The sequence below is a fragment of the Thamnophis sirtalis genome, unplaced genomic scaffold, assembly GCF_051295495.1.
Source record: "Thamnophis sirtalis isolate CommonGarterSnake01/CBP01778 unplaced genomic scaffold, rThaSir2_p1.2 scaffold_1, whole genome shotgun sequence".
In the NCBI taxonomy this organism is placed as follows: Eukaryota; Metazoa; Chordata; class Lepidosauria; order Squamata; family Natricidae; genus Thamnophis; species Thamnophis sirtalis.
Window position 1 is genome coordinate 4,434,131 of NW_028261381.1, and position 17,130 is coordinate 4,451,260.

Sequence of the window (17,130 nt, forward strand, 5' to 3'; positions counted from 1 at the left end):
TTTTTAAAAAAAACCTTACTGGCAGGAACTGAGCTCCTTCAACTTGACAGATTGCTACCAAATATTGTTGGTAGAGAGTCCCTGGGTTTTAGAAGATTTCACAGAGACATATGGCCTTGAATTACCCATAGCTATGGTATTAGCTATCCTTTTCAAGGCAGTATTTCTAGAAGGTTTTCAATTAAGCCACACAACGGAGTTAAACAGGTTTTGTTGTTGTCACTTCTGAACCATAGAGAGAGGACAGAAAATACGTTTCAACTCCCATTCATCTTAACAATGACACCTATGTGACCATCTTCCAAATAATCAGTGCAGGATTTGTACTCTATGCAGGCTGTTTTTACCTTTTAGGCAGGGCTGGATTTTCCTATAGGCTAACTAGGCTTCAGCCTAGGGCCTCAAGATGAAGAGGGGCCTACATTCCAATTGTTAGCAAAATTAAAATTACACTATTCTAAAGACAGTGAACACTAAAACACTGAACCGAAAATAAGGAGAAATTCTACGCATATGACTAATAAACAAACATAAAAATGTATCGGTTAAGATCGTTCCAGCGCCGCGGCAGTTGGGGAGCCCGCCCACGTTCCCGGCACCGGCGGTCGGGCGAGAAGCGCGGCCGCTCCCAGTAGCCGCCCCATCGACGCGGAGCCCACCAGCGGCCAGGCAGGTGAGGGCGAGGGGGCCGAGCCGGGCAGCTGAGCGCAGCAGGGGAGGCGGCTGGCCTCGCTGCCTTTGCCGCAGAGCAGAGCCGCCCTCCGTCGGGAGGCCAGCTATATATATTGATATATATTGATATATATCACAGTAATGATGTATTTTATTGTCTCTCGTGTAATTTACAAACTTAAAAATGGGAGGTGAAAGGGCCTCGTAAGTGGAATAGCCTAGGGCCTCTTTTCATCTAAATCTGGCCCTGCTTTTAGGTATATGAAAAAGAAAAAATTCAGTGGAAGAAGCATTTGCTACCCTAATGAGTTGAACTTAGGCAGATTTGTTAAAGAGAGATATAACTCTATTTTTGTTTTTAAAAAAGGTAAAGCAGTAAGTTGCAAAGTGTGAGTTTAACTTTCCAGTATATTGTGCAAGTAAAAGCATGCTTACTCTTCCCCCCAAAGACATCTTCCAACTGACATGAGGTGAGAAAGCACATACAGATAGGAGGACATACACACTCAGTATTTTTATTTATCAAATTTGCAAATCACCCAGCTCACTCAGAAATGATTCATTAGGGTGCTAATACATAAAAGCAAGCAGATATGTACAACGTTAAAAAAAACATTCTGCAAGCATTCTTATAACTGAAACTGACTCAAGATATTTTATAGAATTAATTCTGTATTTTACACTACCGTATTTTCACGACCATAAGCCGCACTAAAAATCCTAAATTTTGATCCAAAATCGGCAGTGCGGCTTATAACCCGGTGCGCTTTATATGTGGAAAAAGATCTCCCAGCTGCTTTGCTCCTCGCGACTGCAATAGATGTCCAGAGGCGGCTTTTGGGGCTGGTGGGGATTGGATTTCCGGCTCGGTGGCCCCTGTCGCTTCTGGACGTTGTGGGGAGCCGAGGAGAGTGTGGGGGGGGAGCGCGCGGCGGTTCTTGGCGCTCTGGGAGGCGGGAGAGGCGCGCGGTTTGGTTTCTCCTCCCTGGGCGTCGCGGCGGCGGCCCCGGGCGCGCCGATCCCCGTGTTTTTCGCATCGGAGCATGCTCTTGCAGCACGCCCCGATGCGAAAAACACAGAGATCGGGCGACGTCCAGGGAGGAGAAATCAAACCGCGCGCCTCTCCCGCCTCCCAGAGCGCCAAGAACCGCCGCGCGCTCCCCCCCACACTCTCCTCGGCTCCCCACAACGTCCAGAAGCGACAGGGGCCACCGAGCCGGAAATCCAATCCCCACCAGCCCCAAAAGCCGCTTCTGGACATCTGTGGCTCCCGGCGCTCCAGGAAGCACCGAAAGCAGCTGGGAGAGGCGCGCGGCTTGGTTTCTCCTCCCTGGACGCTGCAGCAGCAGCCCCAAACTCACCGATCCCAGTGCCTTTCGCATCGGGGCGCGCTGCAAGAGCATGCCCCGATGCGAAAAACACAGAGATCGGTGAGCCCGGGGCCGCCGCTGCGACGTCCAGGGAGGAGAAACCAAGCCGCGCGCCCCTCCCAGCCGCCCTCGGCGCCCCCCGGAGCGCCAAGAACCCTCGTGCCGCTCCTCGCGATGTCCAGAAGCGTCGGGAAATGTGCGGCTTATAACCCGGTGCGCTTTATATGTGGAAAAAGTTAAAAAAATTAACGTTAATTGATACTGCGGCTTTTAATCCGGTGCGGCTTTTGGTCGTGAAAATACGGTATTTTTAAATCCTCACACTGAGATTCTATCATACTTAAAAGCTTTTTTTAAAATTTGCATAGCATTTTTGTGTTAGTTTTGTTGGGTTGCATCTCACTTTCTGCACACACATTCATTTTTTGAGTATTAAAAAAAAATCAGAAAATAAACCATGCAGTAAAATAAAGGCAAGTAGAAGAAGAAGTGCATTTTTTACCTGAAATTTCAAACGTGTGTTCTCCAGGGAAAGCTGCAATGGGTTCTGTAAATAAAAAGAAGAGCTGAAAGTGAGCAAATTTCCATCAGCAAATTATAGATCCTGAAGATAGTAACCCATATGATCACAGGGCGTTATCTTGAAACCTCTAATCTCGAAGAACCTCTTTTTCAATTTGTACAAGTGGTAGCCAATTTTTTAGGGGGTGGGGTAGGAAGGATCTTCTGCATTCACTGAGGATAGCTCTCTAAAATGTGTTTGTGATAGCAGGCTTTCCACTGTGCTGGTCATAATAGGATGTGTTCTTGCAATAGAGACCGCCTGCTGCCAATTACCTCCCACAGACCCATTAGATCTCACAGGGTCGGCCTCCTCCGGGTGCCATCTACCAGCCAATGCCACCTGGCTATTACCCGGGGGAGGGCCTTCTCTGTGGCAGCTCCGGCCCTCTGGAACGAACTCCCCGCAGGGATTCGGACCCTCACCTCTCTCCAGGCCTTCCGAAAAGCCGTCAAAACCTGGCTTTGCTGCCAGGCCTGGGGGGTGATGAGTTCCCTCCCCGCTCGACATGTATGGTTGTGCGACTGTTGTCTACTTTTATTATTTGTATTTTGTCTTTTATGTTCCCCCTTTTTTTTCCCCCTTGAATTGTTCGCCGCCCTGAGTCCTCCCGGAGAAGGGCGGCATACAAATAATACAATACAATACAATACAATAGAAACACAATTGCAATTGTATTTTCTTTTAATTTTGGGCCCAGAAGATAGAATGGTAGGTGATAACAAAACTGATAAGCTAACTGACTGAAACCGTGTTGATTGCAAAGCATACAAAGTATCTCAAAGGGTGCTTACATCCTCTTCCAGCTCACAGGTAGGAAGATAAAATGGATTAACCTTACGGGATACCGGCATGGCTCCCTGAGAGAAGACCTTCAGTTGTCATACACTAAAGTTTAACATGCTATATTGATTGATAGCTTGGTCCCATTTGACACAGTGAACATTTGATGTAACCCCTCTAACACAGTACATGCTAAATGCCACCAACAATGGTGGTGTGCCTTTTTTTGAGGAATAACACAAGACCTAGGCAGGGAAGCAAAGGAAATCCTTCTTCCTTTCTCCATGCATCTCTCTTGTTTTGAAAACTGCAGGTAAGTTATCCCTCCAAGTTTTAAAAAATGAAGTAATAAAATTACTGGAGTGGTAAGCAGGAGACATTACACATCATTAATGTTAAAAATTAAGACTAAGTTGGATGTAAGATGGGAGGAGATGATAACAGGTTTCATATATTGGAAAGCTTCCCCAAAAGGAGGGAAGGGGAAGGAAAGGATAGGATAGGAAAGGAAGGACACCCGGAAAAGGAACTTAAGATGTCATTTCATTTATAATGAGTATCAGGAAGTACTTTCTAAAGCATAATCTATTATGTATGGCAATGTCTGTTTCAAGCAGGGATCCTAATTATAGCTTAGAGATGGTTAGAGATATTGCTTTTTCCCTCCCCAAAATAGGAATCATGTCGTGTTATATTACAAACTCCATTTATATGCAGGTTTTTTAAAATCACTTTAACCACTCAAGGCCACCCATCTCATGGCAGTGATTCTGGGTAGCAAACAGTAAATAAAAACAATTTCCCAAAAAAATCTGCAACAACAAATACAATTGTTTGTCCCCAATTCCAGCATAGTTTACAGATAGAGACTAGGTTTGACAAGTTTAAAAGGGGAGGAGGGATAGCAGTTTTCTGCATCTAACCTCCATCTAACCTTTTCCCAGCCTCACCCATTATTATTATTATTTTAGTTCTCCCCTATAGGATTCCACAGCCTGAAAGAAATTCAAAATACTGACACAGAAATAGATACTTAGCAGAAATAATATGTTACTGGCCCCTGGAGAGGAGGGGAGAGTGGGGGAAAAAAAACGACCAATGTGTTTCACTGATTATTTTCCTGACGAAAAAAGGAAAAAGGGGCTTTATTATTATTATTTTTAGATGAGTTCTGTATTACATTTGGAAATGGGAGTCCCTCGGTTTAACTATATGGTTTCAATGGAGTGCTACGAAATACTCAGCCAGTCTAAAAAAGAATGTGGCAGGTCTCTGAAAAAGAAAATGTAATATTGTGAGCTATTAGATGCCTTCCTCAAGTTGAAAAGGAATTTGATTACTTCTCTGGATTACAATTTTAAAACAGAAGCCTGTCAGTTTCTTTTTACAGTTCTGTGGGGGTGTCTCTGTGTGTGATTATGCATGCACCCGTATGTTTCAAATACTAAATCAGTGTTTCTCAACCTTGGCGACTTTAAGTCCTGTGGACTTCAACTCCCAGAATTCCCCAGCCAGCTATATTTTTGAAAATTTCAAAAAATTTTGAAACCCACCACTAGTCCTTGGATATGATTATTCTACACTATCATGCTCCTATTTATAAAACTCAGTGCCTCTGTGAAAGGCAAGGATGACTCCTGCGTTTGTGGCGCAATCAGAACATTGCGTGTGTTGAAGTTGTTTTAACACAAACCAAAGATGCCTTTGCGTTTCAAAAATTTTTTGGAACCTCTTCTGTAGGTGTGACCTGCTTTCCGGGGCCACTGGTGGAACCTCTTCTAACCGGTTCGGTAGATTTGACGAACCGGTTCTACGAACTAGTTGCGAACTGGTAGGAACCCACCTCTGGTGCTAAGTTAAAATACTCACTTCATATTTCCCAGCTAGCATTTGTTATAACAGTGAAAAGTAAGAATCAGTGGCTAATTTGAATGCACACGATCAACTTGCCATCTGGAATAGTCATCCCAGAGGTGCAACTCACATTCAAGCAGCTCTCAGATACTACTATTTTTGTATGAAAATGAACAATAAGGGGGGGGGACTCCTACAATGTACTCAGTATCATCACAGCAGAAGTGCTATGGTTCAGATTGATAGCTTTATACACCTTATATTTCAATACTTGTTATGTACAAGTACAAGGAGAATTACATCAGAAATAAGAGTTATCCCTCCTTCAACTTGCCAATTCTATTGTTTTTAGATGAGTTTTTGCTTTTTTATTACCGATCAAATTTATCCTTACATACCCATGCAGTTCTCCAAAGAAGTATCAGTGCCTATCCGGACGTCATCAATGGCGATGTCTCCTGAATGCCCATTGTTTATGGTGCCTTCAAAGACAATCTAGGGGTGAAAATAAACAGAATAATAAATCCACCAACCACCTTTGCATATTTCAAGACGAGGGATTAAAGTTATTAGATTTTCTCAGTGTTTAGAGGTTTCCAACTGACAAAAAGGTAGTAAAGCTCAAGAGAACTCTTGAAATGTATCCATTATCACCAATTCCCCAAAGTTAAATCACTTTTTTTTTTACTTTAAAAGTTACTTGGAATGGAAATAAATATTGGCTGCCCACCATTCTTTTTGACCAAGCTCGAGGCTCAGCAATCTTCAGTTTTTCCTAATCCATTCTTGCTCTTTTTACCTTTATCTAGCTTTTGACATCCTACAGAAATTTAGTGCTTTATTTAAATTGGTGCCTTAATTAAATTTACATTATTCCTCCGATAAGATACAAACCAGTGCAAAAAAATCAGAGTCTTCCAGGGGATAGTAAAAGCTTTATCTTAACATAATCTTGCATTTGGTTCTAAAATTGCTATAGTTTCAACAATTTCATATTATGTATTATTTATTAATTTATAGTTTCATGTTCTGACCCCCCTCGTCCTATATCAAAGCACACAGAGACAAAGATACTTCAAGGATTTATTAACACACAGACAGGACCTTGGCAGCAAGCCAGCACAGACAAGACATTGGCAGCAATCCAGCACAGACTAACCTTGGCAGCAATCCAGCCTGCCAAGCTAGCCAAGAAAGTTCTCCAACTTTAGTGAATATGTTGACTCCTGCAAAGGGGCGTGTGCACAATTATTCCTTTTATAGTCTTGAGAGGAGCCTAATTACCACCAGCTGAGGGCAATTATCTCCTGTAACTGCGTAACTGTTCCTTACGCCTATTAGCTCTCCGTTGCCGGGCATCCAGGAACAACTCCCTTGGCTCCTCCCCACTGCTCCAATGCATGACATCCGGATCACACTCCCTTGTCTCCTTCCCACTGGTCTAAGGCTCAGGTGCCTCCTGGTGGCCAACCAGCCTCTCTGCGCCCTGCTTGGAGTCAGAACCCTATCCAGGGTCCTCCACATCCTCCAGAGCCGACTCATAGGGCCCCTCACTGTCGGAGTCTGGTGGCAGCTCCAACGGCTCCTGCTGGGCCACAACAGTTTAATATCTGCAAGCCGCCAAGAGTCCAGTAGGTCTGAATAGTGGATAAATGGCATTAAACAAAAAAGGAAATAAACTTCACTTGCTGATTTGGAAATACGGAACTTGAGCATAAGCCTCAAATACGTTGGGGAAATATAATTTGTTTCCATTGTGGTTCTTTGTCTTGGCTCCCCTCTCAGGCCCAGCTTGATCAATCTTCCAAGAAAGTAGCATGGAATTGGGAGTGTGGTGAGATGAAATCTATGCACAGTTTCCATTAAGTTTGGGCAGTGATAAGACTCATGGAGGGACTTTAGCAAAGAAGCAGGAACTCTAAAATGTCAAAAAAAAAAAAAAAGAGAGAGATCCCAAACAGCTCACCTGGACTATGGACCAGAGCCAAGTACTGTTTTCCTACTGATTATGAATGAGTGGTTTGAACCCCATGCTAATTTTGTGCAAGAAAAGATATAAAACCAAGCAAATAAACTAAACAAACTCTATTCTGTCTTCCAGCTAATTTTGCAAGATGGGGAAATATGCCTGTCAGGTTTAATTTCCACACTTTATTTTAAAACCGAGACTGGCATTTTCATCAAAATGCTTCAGCGTGGGGAAGGGAAACAGAATGCGGGTTAGTGAAGAGCCATGGAGAAGGCAGGGAATGCTTCTGAATTGTGGGGAGCAGCAAGCAAACACAGATGGAAAATAAATTTCTGACGTTATAATTCATATCAAATCTAATTTGCTTTAACAATAATGTCTCTTCCTAAGAAATCCTGGATGCTGCTGTATATCTGTCAAGGTTCGACTATTAATCTCTGGTAGAGAATTTAAAACACCCTACAAAGCACAAAATTGTCAGAATTTTCAGAGGGCGAAACTGGGCGATTAAATAGTACAGAGAGTCCTCAACTTACAACCACAATTGAGGCCAGAATTTCCATCGCTAAGCAAGACAGTTGTTAAGTGAGTCGTTTTTTTTTTACAACTATTTTTGGCCACAGTTGTTAAGCAGATCACGGCAGTAGTTAAGTGAATCATGTGGTCATTAAGTGAATCTGGCTTCCCCTATTGACTTTGCTTGTCAGAAGCTGAATGGGGATGTTGCCAATGGTGATCCCACGACCATTCGCTGCAAATGTTGTAAATACATTTTGTTTTCCAAGCTCCCGAATTTTGATTACGTGACTGTAGGGATACTGCAACTGTTGCAGTGGTGGGATTCAGCCAGTTCGCACCTATTCGGGAGAACCGGTTGGTAACTTTCTAAGTAGTTCGGAGAACCGGTTGTTGGAAGAAATCTCCTTTTGTTTTCCCCCCAATTCACAGGGAAAATCCTGTAAGGAAGGCAGGAAGGAAGGAAACATTCTGGTGTTGTTTCTAGCCTAATCTTTATTGCCCTGCTTACAGAAACTGCCTCTCCAGTTAACCCTTATTACCATTGTAAGAGCTAAGGTGAAGCGCCCATTGACCTGAGTGACCATGAGTTGGCCACACCCACCTGGTCACATGACCACCGAGCCCCACCTACCCAGATGGTCATTAGGGCAGAGAACCGGTTGTTAAATTATTTGAATCCCACCACTGAACTGTTGTAAGTGTCAGAGCGGTCATAAATCACTTATTTCTGTGCCATTATAACTTTAAAAGTTTGCTAAATGTATGGTTACCAGTCAGTAACCAGTAGGCGGGGCTCAGTGGTCACATGACTGGGTGGGCATGGCCAAGTCAATGTTACTCAGGTCGATGGGCACTTCGCCTTAGCTGTTACAATGGTAATAAGGGTTAACTGGAGAGGCAGTTTCTGTAAGCAGGACAATAAAGATGAGGCTAGAAACAACACCAGAATGTTTCCTTCCTGCCTTCCTTACAGGATTAGCCCTGTAAAGTGGGGGAAAAACAAAAGGAGATTTCTTCCAACAACCGGTTCTCCGAACTGCCTGGAAAGTTACCAAACGGTTCTCCCGAATAGGTGTGAAACAGCTGAATCCCACCACCGCTTTAAACCTTGAGTTAAGTCGTAGTGGCCTGTGGCCACAATCCGTGGCCACAAAAGGTATTTAAAAGAGGTCAGTGGTGAAGGAAATGTTGAGAACCACTGAGGCATCTAAGGCATTTATCTTTCGAATTATCTATCTTCCTGCCTCTACCTATTCCAAGGGGAACTGCCTGGTGCTGATAAAGCAGCCAACACATTGGCCATGACTGCATGATGTCCATCAAAAAGGAGTGGGGTATTGATTAAATGTTTTGGCTGCCATCTTGACTTTTTCGACCCATTCCTGTGGACTATTCAGAATTTATACACAGCTGCCCTCTATTGGCTTAAAATGTCTGAAAACATGTGGCCCACTTTGGCGCTATTGTCATAACCGCTCCCTAGGTGTGCAATTTCTTTCTGTGTTTCTCCAGCAATGATGTGCGGTGAGGTTTATGGCTGGCGAGGCAGTCCTCTCCCCCGACACCCCACTGACTAAAGCACTTTCTTTCGCCCACCTGTGCTCGCGGCAGAGCTCAGGCGGGCTGCCGCGAGCTCAGGCGGCCGAAAGAAAGTGCTTTAGTCAGTGGGGTGTCACGGGAGAGGAGAGAATGCCTGAGCATTGCATTTATTAAAGAAAAAAAGGAAATTTGAAGGAAAAGAGGGAGCGTGGGGTGGGGGCATCAGAAACGGAGAAAGAGAGGAGGAAGAGTGAGCGCGACGCTGCAGCTTTAAACAGAATGACAGAGTTGAAGCCTCTAAAAAATGCGCCCTCTACTATGAGGCAGGAGAACTGCGTGCCTCAACTACATCGGGATTTTTTAGGCTTTTAACCCTCGCTCAACTCTGCTCGAGCGCCTAAAAAGTCAGACTAGATGAGGCATGCAGTTCTCCTGACTCACAGTAGAGGGCGCTTTTTTAGAGGCTTTTTTAAACAGGCAGCCATTCGCGGTGTGGCTGCAGCTAGCTAGCCTAACCTCAGCACTCGCCTTTTCCCGTTTACGTTTTTTTTCCTTTTCACGATTGACAGTGGTGAGGCTGTGCCTCCCCTGACTGCACGTCACTGTTCTCCAGTATGGACTTCAGGCTCTTAAATAATTATAGCATCAACCATCTAGCCAAACTCTTAAATTCCTGCTGCCTCCAATACGCACTCGCATTTATTCTTTACACGTTTGCTTGACAGGCTACATGATCATCATCCAAGAGAAAATACGGGAGGGAAAAACAGTCGCAAAGGTAGAGAGCTACCAGATCTTGTTCGCATACATCTCAGTGATCGCAAAAAGCAGAAAATGCACAGAGAAAACTCTATCTTTTTTTTTTTTTGCCTTCTGCTGGTGATCTTGATTTTTGCTGTCCACATCTAGCAAGAAGCAGAGGATCTTTCAAGGATGCAAATGACAATAAAATAAACCCAGAGTTAAGCTATATATATATATATATATGAAATCCAAGTAGCAAATGCAGGGTTGTTCAGTTACTATAGCAACGTGGAAAACATAATGAAAGAGGGAAAGCTCTTTTGAACAATATTTTCTTTTCTTTCTTTTTTTTAAAATGACGAACGAAACGTGGTCTCTTGAAATCTGGGAGATGAGTGTGTGGTGATGCTCCATCCTAATCCACACCTTAACATGCTCACCTGATATTCTGTGTCGTAACTAGGCAGAAGGATCCGGCCTTCTCTCCACTCCTCCCCTTGGTCTTCTCTGATGATCCACAGTGGTTTATTTTCATGCGTTGCCTCCCGCCGCACCTGCAGCATAGTCCCACTCCCTCCAGAGAGCTGGTACCAAAACATCAGGCACACAACACTCCTGGGCAGGAAGACGGTGGGACTGATCAGCCGAGCATGTTGTCCTTCTCTTCTCGCGCTGCTTTGCAACCTCAAATAACTCTTGCCATCTGCTGAAGAAGATTAATCCTAATTAGAATTTGCAATAGATACGGCAATCTGTGGCTGTTAGCTCTAGCTAATGAGAAATTCAACCATGAATAGCAAGGAAGTACATGGTTCATAATATCAGCGTGATGTAGAGAAAGAGGTCACTCGTTTCCTGTCCTGCTCCACACTGCTGTAACATGAGGAGAAAACTTAACACTTAAATGTCAGATGAAGGAAGCATGCATTTTAAATAAAGCATTGGGGATTCTCCAGAAATTACTGTGTTTAGACTATTAGAGGAAGAAGCTGCTTCCACAGGAACCTGCTTACTCATTAAGATAGCCTAGAAAAACCTATTTTTGCATCCGACTCTATTTAATTATTCATTTCTTAGTGATAGCACCAGATTTAGGAATTTCTTCATTTGGGAACCTTCCTTTTGGCTCTTAGCCTTTTGCAGATGTTTAAGACCATCTCATTTCAAAGACATATTTTTTTTTGGAAAAAGAAGAATACTGTTATAATAGTGTTGGAAGACCTACAACTCGTTCTCCACACCTCCAACCCCCGTATTTCAGTCTACATTAAACTGCCCGGTATCATTTGATCTTGGAAGTACAGAAATACTTATAACAAAAGAAAATGTTTTTTTGTGATTGTCTGTAAACATTTTAGTTTTTTTTTCTTCTATATTATTTATGTACTTTGCTTTCATTTAACTCTAACGCAGTGGTTCCCAAACTTGGCAACTTTAAGACTTGTGGACTTCAACTCCCAGAATTCTCCAGCCAGCAGAGCTGGCTGGAGAATTCTGGAAGTTGAAATCCACAAGTCTTAAAGTTGCCAAGTTTGGGAACCACTGCTCTAACTCTAACATAATCTTGTTTTTCAGTATTCTCTCAATACCACATTGAAAGTTTACAGTTAAAAAGTGGTCTATCAATTAATGACAGCATCACACATAAAAGAGGAAATGATTTCTCCAAAACTACCAACGCATATGATGAATTGATGCCATGCAAAGCATCTTTACTGACTTCATGCTTGGGAATGAGGCTGCTATGAAGACTTCTTGCTTATTCATCACAATCCTGCAAGGTTATTTACACTTTTGCTGCATCACAAGCATATTTTCATGGGATTTTCACATTGGGAAAACTACTTCTGGTAAATATTTGCCTCTCATATGCATATCTTTAAAAATATGCTATTAATTTTCAACAGAGAGAAATTTAAATGTGTGTGTAGGCCAGGAGTGGGTTCCTGCCAATTCTAACCCCTTCTATAGAAGAGGTTCCACAAATCTACACTGCCGTTTACAACCGGTTCCAGCTCCCTCCCCCCCGCCCGTCTGCACATCATCAAGATGAAGAGCGAGAGGAGGAATACTGGGAGTTGAAGTCCACAAGTCTTAAAGCTCTCAAGTTTGAATACCCCTGGGGGTTTTTTTCCCTAAAGGGTTAGGGGTGCAAGGGTCTTGTAACTTGACAGCTTTAAGACTTGTGTGCTTCAAATGCCAGAGTTTCTGAGCCAACATTTTGGTTGTTAAGCAAGAGCATTGTTAAGTGAGTTTCACCACATTTTACAAGTTGGCCACTCCCACCAGGTCACATAGCTGGCAAGCCACTCCTACCCAGTCACATGGCTGGCAAGCCACTCCCACCCAGTCACATGGCCAGCAAGCCACTCCCACAAAGCAGGCCACACCTACAGAAGAGGTTCTAAAATTTTTTGAAACCCACCACTGGTGTAGGCCTATGATAGTAAATATATTTGTAGAATATTGATAATGGAGTATACACTACAGACTGAATCCCATGCATTTTTTCATAGGAAAATATCCCAATGTGTACAACAGGTTGCACTATTTAGAACATAATTATACGAGAGAAAATGTCTGAGAAACGATAGTCCTGTACCTGAAGAATGAACCAAAGAAAATAATGTGGAGCTGTGCAGCCCTTCAGATATGAAACTGAAAAAGTACCTCAGAGCATGTGGGGACATGAATGTGACTCTTCGTTCTCTAAGTCTTTCAGACATATTTGTTGCACATCCCTACTAAACTATACACAAATTGTTGTTACAAAGACTAATCTTAAGAAGAGAGGCATCCATCAGACGGATGTAAAGATAGGACATTGTCCTGGCTGAGACAGAGAAGTAAGGTGGCTACTTATTTCACCAACAGCCATAAACCCAAAAACCTCCTGATCAAGACACTTGAAAAGCTTAAGACAACAATTAACATAATTAGGATAAGTGAAAGTGCTATAATTGGCAAGGAAAATTGACTCTGTAATCATGACATTATCAGTGTGTGTGCCAGCGTTCCAAGTATCATGCAGAATTAAATCAGAGTCCAAGGCAAAACGATCCTTAAAGTTCCAATTTAATAAATCAGACATCTTAGCACATCTGTGTAAATTCCAATTCTAAACAGCTTCCTGGGATTCCACCCAGTTAAAAGTTCATGATCTTGTCCCCACACCCACAATATCCATCACATGGTCCAATCTTCTTCTTCCACGCTAGCATCTCCACCCAGTTGCTTCCGGTCAGGCGTAAAAGTGCGGAGACAAAAGATGACCTTGGTCTTCTAGTAAAGAATGAAAAACAATACATTCCACAATCCTACTCCTGTCTATTCCCCCCTCCCAACAACTACACTAATGAAACAGCATAATGAAATAAGAGAAAGTGTGGCAGGCCAAAGATCCTAACAGGAATACAATTGCAGGCCTGACAGTGTGTGCATGTTCATGGCATGTACATGTTCATATTTCTGTCTTTTTTTTGATACTCTGTTTTTAAGGTAGACACCCACGAGCAGCACCTGCTTGTCATTCCCTATGCTGACATTATAACCAGGGGAGAGAGGTACCACCGGCCCCCACTGTGATAAGCAATAAATACTTCACACTCTGGACTAGCAGAAAATTTAACTGACGGTTCTGCTCCTGCTTCCTCCTCCTCTTTATATTTGCAAAGATTAATCCTCAACTTCAAATAGCAAGATGAAGCTGCTATTGGGGATCTAAGCAAAATGATTCAAACGTGGTAACAGATGCCAAGAGCAAAGGTGACTAATTGGAGTTGAAAGAAAAAATTCGGTCTCTCAGGGCCCCTTCCCAATTTTTAACCTACCTAAGCAGAGCAGAAACATGCCCTAGCAACAATTTTTTTTTCTTCCAAGCCCACATGACATTGCTTTCATCTTGTTCTCAGACCTTGACTGTTACAAGCTTAAGATGCCCTTAGCTATATCGGTATTAAAAATAAGAAAAAAATAAAGAAGTATTTTCTCCTTCTTCTGTTCCCAAGGTTAGAATCAAAACACACAAAATCTATTGGGCTTTTCTACCCATTATTTTGAAAGGAAGTAAGGAAATACAGTGACCTGAAACCAGGGGTGGATTTCAGGCGGTTCGCGGCGGTCCCCGCGAACCGGTTGCTCGGCAAACCCGGAAGTAAGTAACTTCCGGGAACGCCGAAGGATCCACCTGCCCGCCCGCGTTTCTTACCCGGTTTTTACGAGTTCTGCACTTCCACGCATGTGCAGAACGCATACAGCGCCTGCGCGATCCTCCAGGAGCAGCTGGAGCATCGCACAGGCACTAGTACGCATGTGTGCACTTCGCGCGTGCACGAGGACGCCACCGGCCCCGTTCCAACCGAACCGGTTGGAACGGGGCGAGAAACCCACCCTTGCCTGAAACAGAGATAACAGAAGCAGGATGGGAATCAGCAGTGAGGTCTGCAAATTTGATACTGGTATCATTTTCGGTCAACTCAAGAATGGATGGACTGCACCAACTCAGAAGTGGGGAAAGATCCTCCAGTAGCATCGCGGAAGTTAGGAATGTGTGTGTCATGTGTGTTTTGTTTTCTCCAAACACTCTACTGCCTCTTCAATAAGCCGAAGTTACAGTAATGGAGAGTAAATAGCTTATTTATATGTTTGGTTGCCCTGAGGCAGTGGTGGGATTCAGCCAGTTCGCACCAATTCAGGAGAACCGGTTAGTAACTTTCTAAGCAGTTCGGAGAACCGGTTGTTGGAAGAAATCTCCTTTTGTTTTTTCCCACTTTATAAGGCTAATCCTGTAAGGAAGGCAGAAAGGAAACATTCTGGTGTTGTTTCTAGCCTGATCTTTATTGCCCTGCTTACAGAAACTGCCTCTCCGGTTAACCCTGATTACATTGTAACAGCTAAGGCGTAGCGCCCATCGACCTGAGGCATTGAGTTGGCCATGTCCACCCGGTCACATGACCACTGAGCCGCGCCCACCCAGATGGTCATTAGGGCAGAGAACCGGTTGTTAAATTATTTGAATCCCACCACTGCCCTGAGGCAAACACACAACCTTCCTACCCCAACGCCATGTTAATAAAAGTAGACTAGCTTTGGGATTTCAGTTTTTAAATAATGGTTAGAGTGAGTAGGAAAAAAAAAAAGAAATCTGGGTTGGTTTGCCGATGTTTTAGAGCGAGAGTAAGCTTTCACCTTATCCAGTACAAACAGCCTGGTAATAATGCAAACACTAAAGCAAAATTAATGGAAGGGAATAGCTTCTAGATGTTTGCCCTGTACAGGCAGGAGAAAGAGAATATTGTTTTCACTATAAATAGAACTCACATTTGATACACAGCACTCACTGGAACTATTTCATAAGGGTTTTATAGCTTTGCTACAATAAACCTACTTATCAGAGATTTTGTGTTTTTGGGGCAGGCGGTCTTGAACTTTTTACCTCGCTGTTGAAGGAAGCCTGACAGTTACTGTATTGTGTATGAATCCTGTATCCTGAGCCGAGGTGGCGCAGTGGTTAAATGCAGCACTGCAGGCTACTTCAGCTGACTGCAGTTCAGCAGTTCGGCTGTTCAAATCTCACCGGCTCAGGGTTGACTCAGCCTTCCATCCTTCCGAGGTGGGTGAAATGAGGACCCGGATTGTTGTTGGGGGTGATATGCTGACTCTGTAAACCGCTTAGAGAGGGCTGAAAGCCCTGTGAAGCAGTATATAAGTCTAACTGCTATTGCTATTGCTATATTACACTATATTATATTCTAAGAGCCGAGGTGGCGCAGTGGTTAGAGTACAGCACTGCAGGCCACTTCAGCTGACTGTTACCTGCAGTTCACCAGTTCAAATCTCACCGGCTCAGGGTTGACTCAGCCTTCCATCCTTCCGAGGTGGGTAAAATGAGGACCCAGATTGTTGTTGGGGGAAATATGCTGACTCTGTAAACCGCTTAGAGAGGGCTGAAAGCCCTATGAAGCGGTATATAAGTCTAACTGTGATTGCTATTGCTATTGCTATCCTCCTATGTCATGCTAATGTTGATCTCCGGATGTATTTAACAAACCCCAAAACTATTTGTGTGGATTTTGTTGCTGCTTTACAGGAAGAGTACTGACTTATGTGTTTCATTTATTTATGTAATCAATGTATATAGCTACTCACTCCCCACACACAATTCAGTACAATGTACATAATTAATAAACTATAATACATTTAATTAAAACACATAATAAAAGAAGGCATAAAACGTCGACCAAGCCAGAAAATACTATATAACACGTAAAGTGCCGAGAAAAACCTGTCCAATGGTCATTCCATGCACAAACCCAATGCTGAAGAGAAACAAACAGACAAACAAACCATAATGCCTTTCAAAAAAAACAGACAGGGTCAGAGTCAGCTGGATTTCAGGGAATAAAGACAGGAGCAGCAAGAGAGAAGGCCTGTCTCCTAACTCCTGCCAGAGGACAATGCCCAAGCAATGAGACCTGGAGCATAACAAACCTGCTGGATGGACAGAAATAATCAAAATAGAGTCCTAAAGCAGAGGTGGTATTCAGCACGTTCTGAATACCAGTTCGTCAAATCTACCGAACCGGTTAGAAGAGGTTCCACCAGTGGACCCAGAAAGCAGGCCACACCTACAGAAGAGGTTCCAAAATGTTTTGAAACCCACCACTGGTCCTTGGATATGATTATTCTACATTATCATGCTCATATTTATAAAACTCAGTGCCTCTGTGAAAGGTAAGGATGACTACTGCGTTTGTGGTGCAGTCAGAACATTGCGTGTGTTGAAGTTGTTTTAACGCAAACCAAAGATGCCTTTTAAGAAACAAGTTGACATCCTATTCTTATGCATGCCAGTGCTGTGTGTGAGGTAATTTAAGGTGGTTCTGACAAGTGTCGTCGGCATCTTCATATCTGGTCACATGGGCGGCAAGCCACTCCCATCCAGTCACATGGGCGGCAAGCCACTCCCACAAAGGAGGCCACACCCACAGAGTAGGTTCGAACAATTTTTGAAACCCACCACTGATTTGGCCACTATAATGTATCAGGTCATTTAAGATAAGGAAATATTTATGTTATCTATTGAGCAGTTGAATTTATGGAAGAATAGCTTTCCAAGG

General features: G+C 43.4%; 1 protein-coding gene across 1 annotated transcript in view; it reads right to left on the reverse strand.

The window, feature by feature from the left end:
- NRP2 (neuropilin 2) overlaps nucleotides 1-17,130 on the reverse strand; it is a 226,014-nt gene that overhangs the window by 12,852 nt on the left and 196,032 nt on the right. Inside the window, 3 exon segments of the mRNA XM_087706899.1 lie at nucleotides 2,545-2,589; nucleotides 5,640-5,736; nucleotides 10,453-10,715. Of these exon segments, the coding sequence (XP_087563025.1) occupies nucleotides 2,545-2,589; nucleotides 5,640-5,736; nucleotides 10,453-10,715 (405 nt within the window).